At 43.9% G+C, this 6000-nt stretch overlaps 1 protein-coding gene across 1 annotated transcript in view; it reads left to right on the top strand.

The window, feature by feature from the left end:
• ryr2 (ryanodine receptor 2) overlaps nucleotides 1-5026 on the top strand; it is a 301683-nt gene extending 296657 nt beyond the window's left edge. Inside the window, 3 exon segments of the mRNA XM_033025458.1 lie at nucleotides 1383-1483; nucleotides 3061-3112; nucleotides 3916-5026. Coding sequence (XP_032881349.1) covers nucleotides 1383-1483; nucleotides 3061-3112; nucleotides 3916-4011 — 249 coding nt within the window. The 3' untranslated portion in view covers nucleotides 4012-5026.
• Nucleotides 5027-6000: the final 974 nt, after the last annotated feature.

A 6000-nucleotide genomic window follows, 5' to 3' on the forward strand; every position in this document is an offset into this window, starting at 1 on the left:
TGGCTAACAGCACCAGAGACCTGGGTTTGATCCTGACTATGGGTGCTGTCTGTATGGAGTTTATACGTTCGCCCCGTGATTGCGTAGAGATACAATGTGGAAACGGGCATGGAATTTCTCCAGGTTCTCCAGTTTCCACACTCCAAAGATGTCCAGGTTTGTAGGTTAATTAGCTTCTGTTAATTGGCCCTACTGTGTAGGATAGTGCTGTTTTATGGTGTGATCGCTGGTCGATGTGGACGGTTGGACAAGGGCCTGTTACCACGCTGCATCTCTGAAGTATAAAAATGGGACTGGTGCAGATGGGATATGTGGGCAAGATGGGCCGAAGGGCCTGATTCCACGTATTTCTGAAGTCTAAAGGTGGGATTAGTGTAGATGGGGCATGTTGGTCAGTGGGGACAAATTGGGCCGATGGGCCTGTTTCCACGCTGTATGGCTCAATAGACAATAGACAATAGGTGCAGGAGTAGGCCATTTGGCCCTTCGAGCCAGCACCGCCATTCAATGTGATAATGGCTGATCATCCCCAATCAGTACCCCGTTCCTGCCTTCTCCCCATATCCCCTGACTCCGCTATTTTTAAGAGCCCTATCTAGCTCTCTCTTGAAAGCATCCAGAGAATCTGCCTCCACTGCCCTCTGAGGCAGAGAATTCCACAGACTCACCACTCTCTGTGAGAAAAAGTGTTTCCTCGTCTCCGTTCTAAATGGCTTACTCCTTATACTTAAACTGTGGCCCCTGGTTCTGGACTCCCCCAACATCGGGAACATGTTTCCTGCCTCTAGCATGTCCAAGCCCTTACCAATCTTATATGTTTCAATGAGATATCCTCTCATCCTTCTAAACTCCAGAGTGTACAAGCCCAGCTGCTCCATTCTCTCAGCATATGGCAGTCCCGCCATCCCGGGAATTAACCTTGTAAACCTACGCTGCACTCCCTCAATAGCAAGAATGTTCTTCCTCAAATTAGGGGACCAAAACAGCACACAATACTCCAGGTGTGGTCTCACAAGGGCTCTGTACAACTGCAGAAGGACCTCTTTGTTCCTAAATTCGATTCCTCTTGTTATAAAGGCCAACATGCCATTCGCTTTCTTCACTGCCTGCTGTACCTGTATGCTTACTTTCACAGACTGATGTACAAGGACCCCCAGATCCCGTTGTACTTCCCCTTTTCCCAACTTGACGCCATTTAGATAGTAATCTGCCTTCCTGTTTTTGCTACCAAAGTGGATAACCTCACATTTATCCGCATTAAACTGCATCTGCCATGCATCCCACCTTTAGACTTCATCTCCCCTGCTGACTGATTAGAATCATCAGATAAGATTGATCAGCATTCTACCGGTCATTGCTGTTTCCCTTTTCTGTCCTTCCAGACCAAGTGTTTCATCTGTGGAATTGGCAATGACTACTTCGACATGGTGCCCCACGGCTTTGAGACTCACACACTGCAGGAGCACAATTTGGCAAATTACCTGTAAGTACTTCCATTGCCTGCCACTCAATCAGCCCATAGGCGAGGCCCGTGAGTGACCTGCGGTCTTTAATCAACGGAGCGGCTGAAAAGAAGAAAAGACAATAAGCTGCCTCATCAGTGGTGCATTTATATGGGAAGACTGCAAACTGCCAGGAAAAGCAATCCCTTCCTAATGCAGTTCCATTAAACATCCTTTTAAGGACAGAATCCATTGCATCATAGAGCATTGTCAGTTCCCTTTGTACCAGCAGATGGAGGCAAATGTCTTGCTAAGAATGTTGCTGTACTGTTAAACTTGCAGCTTAATAGTTTAAGTGATTGAGTGACCCAAAGACGTAGAGGTTTGTAGGCCAATTGGCTTGGTAAAAATGTAAATTGTCCCTAGTGTGTGTGTAGGATAGTGTTAGTGTGGGGATCGCTGGTCGGTGCGGACTTGGCGGCTCAAAGGGCCTGTTTTCGCACTGCATCTTTAAACTAAACTAAACTAAAATACGAACACACACACACACACACACACACACACATACATATATGTCATAGCTATTAGACAAGTGATTCATGCCATCTAATGCAGAGTCTGTATATATTTAAGTGTGTGTGTGGGGCTGAGGACTGCATAGCTTCAGAATTTTTCGTTTATGGGGTGAAGTGAACGTGCAAAAACAAAGAACTTGCAGATGCTAGTTAATACACAAAAGGAGACAAAGTGTTGGAGCAACTGTGTCAGGCAGCATCTCTGGAGAACATGGATAGGTGACGTTTCGGGTCTAGACGCTTCTTCAGGAAAGGTTGGTTGCTTCTGACTTCACCTGAGCGATGTACGAGGGAAAATTGTTGGGGCCTCAGCCATTATCTTCCAAACCTGCAAATCTGAGCTGGTGGCTAAGATCTAAAGGCAGCTGGTAGAGCTGCTGCCTCACAGTGCTGGAGAACCAGGTTCAATCCTGATCACAGGAGCAGTCTGTGTGGAGGTTACACATTTTCCCTGTGACACATGGGTTTCCTCCTGGTGCTCCGATTACTTCCTACATCCCAAAGATGAACGGGTTCGCAGGTTCAAAAGTTTCAAAGGTTTCAAAGGTCTTTTATTGTCACATGTACCAATTAAGTTACAGTGATATTTGTATTACCAGACAGCCATACTAAAAAAAGCAACTACATAATAGTTAACATAATCATCCTCCACAGTGGATTCCCCACATTCCTCATACAATCATGTGATAGTAGCATTAGGCCATTCGGCCCATCAAGTCCACTCCACCATTCAATCATGGCTGATCTATCTCTCCCTCCTCACCCCATTCTCCTGCCTTCTCCCCATAAACTCTGACACCCGTACTAATCAAGAAAGGTTAATTGGCTTCTGTAAATTGCCTTGAGTGCGTAGACAGTGGATGCAAAAGTGGATTGTAGTTTTCAGAAGGGAAATGGATAGAAATCAATAATGCTCTTCAAGAAACCTACATTGCAACAATGCATTGCCATGATTGATGTGATATTTGAAAATAAGTGGTGTAGTGGATCCGTATGCATAATACTTATTTAGATGCTGACAATTGATGTCTTTTTACCAACAGATTTTTCTTGATGTACCTTATTAATAAAGATGAAACAGAGCACACAGGACAGGTAAGAGACATCACTTTCTAATCATGGAATACAAATAGCTGGATGTATGGTTCAAAGACATTTGATACCGTGGATCTCACGATGGTGCAGCTCATAGAGCTGTTGCCTTACAGCGCCAGAGACCCAGGTTGGATCCTGACTTCGGGTGCTCTCTGTATGGAGATTGTACGCTCTCTCTGTGACCACGTGGGTTTTCTCCGGGTGCTCTAGTTTCCTCTCATATTCGTGCAGGTTTGTAGGTTAATTGGCTTCTGTAAATTGTCCCTGGTGTGTACGGGCGATTGCTGGTCGGCGTGGGCTTGATGGGCCGAAGGTCCTGTTTCCACGCTGTATCACTAAATTAACGTAACATGACTAAACTAAAGTTAGCTAAATAACATTTTAACTTTAGAAAGACACAAAGTGCTGGAATAACTCAGTGGGTCAGGCAGCATCTCTGGTGAAAAAGGATGGGTGATGTTTTGGGTCAGACCCCTTCTTCAGACTGATTGTAGTTGACAACAACGTATCCTCTTCGGCTCACACCCATCTCTACCAAATAATCTGCCGACCAGGGAACCTCCTTGCTTGGTCATCTGTTGCCAGCCTTGATTTGTCCTGACTTTTTCTTGCTTCTAGTTTTCTTTCCCCACTCTTCCTACTACTATCCGTCCGATGAAGGCTTGCACCTCGAAATGCCACCTATCCTTTTTCTCTGGAGATGCTGCCTGACCCGCTGAGTTACTCCAGCACTCCAGTGTCTAGCTTTGGTACAAACCAGCGTCTGCAGTTTCTACATTCAACGTTTTATCTTTGTCCACCAGGAATCCTATGTATGGAAAATGTATCAGGAACGTTGCTGGGAGTTCTTCCCCGCAGGAGATTGCTTCCGCAAGCAGTATGAAGACCAGCTCAACTGAATGAGGACTAAGCTGGCTTTGGGACATTGGAGATTGGTCATTGGACCTGGAGATTTCCCTCTTTGAATGCTTTCAAGCCTTTCTTTGTGTATAACCTGCTCAGTGTGCATCCGGAACAACAACGCTGGAACGCACTGAGTCTGCTGACAGCACATCTGCTTTCAAATTGATGTAGAGGGGGGGGAAAAAAATATTGATTTAAAACTGTGCGCCGATACGTTTTCAGACATTTCCTTCATCTTGTGAGCACATGTGACAGATGATAAATTGCTCTCATCCTAAACATTTATGTATTTCTTCATCTGGAATGCTATTGTGTACTTCTTGATGTCCATGGCATCCAATTTACTGACGGACAGTGGGCTGTGATGAGGAAATAGTGCCTTACTATATGTGGGTTGAGCTATGCAAGAGGTTGTGTGCATGACCGTGTTACACTGTAACGAGATCTTTTGATGTACATGCTTCTGTTTGACTGCCCATGCGTCTCAGAAGAAGTGCAGGACATTCACATAAAAACCTAAGATGTTTGTTTCTGGTTCTTTAGCTCTTTTATTTTGGTGATGCTCTTATGCAATACAGCAACAGTCCGAACCTTTGCATAAAAGATTCTTTCAAAGGAAAGAAAGTTATTCCATTGCATGTCTATTATGCAAGTACAAGAGAAAATAAAAATGGCCATCTGATTATTGTGACAACTATTTTTTAGGTTTAAGGTTATTGATTACTCTGTAGTTACAAAGTGTTGTGTACCTTATTGTAGATTCAGAACCAGTTTCATCAGCCATGAATGCCGTGTTTAATCTCGGTCGCTGTCTCACATATTTTCTGCCACTTGTGGTATATATAGCGATTGAAGAATAACTATCCACTCATTGCTGACTGAAGCTGAAGCAATATCCATTCAGGGATGTCACCGGACACCATTGTATAATAATTATGTGTAGAATACTTCATTTGATTTGTTTTAACTTGTAATGCCAATCTTTCAAAATAAAACATTCGGAATAAAAAAGTAGAAGCGCACTTTTCATCCACGATTGTGAAGCTGAAGGCACATTGTTTAAACAAGGCTTTCCTCCCTTCTCCAGTATGTTCGATCTCACTTTTGGCAACATTAACTCTGACTGGGATGTAGTGCAGAGGCTTTATGAGGAGCTGGTCACGCTACATTTGGAGTATTTTAGTGAGCATTTTTGTTCATATCTGGGGAAGGATGTGCTGGCATGGGAGAGGGTCCAAAGAAGGTTTACGAGTATGATCCATCCTGGCGATGATTGGGTTAACTTATGAGCGTTTGAATGCTCTGGGCCTGGAGTTTAGAAGGACGAGAGGGCATCTCATAGAAACTTACAGAATAATGAGAGGCCTAGGTAGAGAGGATGTGAGGAGGATGTTTCCAGTAGTGGGAGAGTTCAGGAGCAGAAAGCAGAGTCTCAGAATAAAAGGAGACACCTTTAGAATGGATATGAGGTGGTAAATCTGTGGAATTCATTGGGTATTTTTAAAGTGAAGATTGATATGTTTTTAGGTGGTAATTTGTAAATTCAGTAAAGATGCAGTTCCATTACCCAAACAGCCACATTGCAGGGGTCAGCCATAGTTACAAATTCAGATACATCTTTAAACAAGAGACACAATACTTAAAAAAACCAGCTGGTCAGGTTCAGGCTTGGTTAGTACTTGGATGGGAGACGGCCTAGGAATACAGAAGCTGTAAACTAGGGATCGATAGGATAGACAGTCAGTACATTTTTCCTAATGTGGAAATATCAAAGGCTAGAGGCTTAGCTTTTAAGGCGAGAGGGGCAATATTTAAAGGGGATGTGTGGGCATTTTCTTTAACACGGACTGTAGTGATGCCTGGACCCACTGCCAGGGGTGGTGGTGGAGGCAGATATGAAAGTGGTGTTTGAGAGTCTTTTAGAAAACACATGGATATGAAAGGAATGGTGGGATGGATCACGTGAAGGCAGAAGAGATTAGTTT

Source organism: Amblyraja radiata, chromosome 8 (assembly GCF_010909765.2).
Source record: "Amblyraja radiata isolate CabotCenter1 chromosome 8, sAmbRad1.1.pri, whole genome shotgun sequence".
NCBI classification, from domain to species: domain Eukaryota; kingdom Metazoa; phylum Chordata; class Chondrichthyes; order Rajiformes; family Rajidae; genus Amblyraja; species Amblyraja radiata.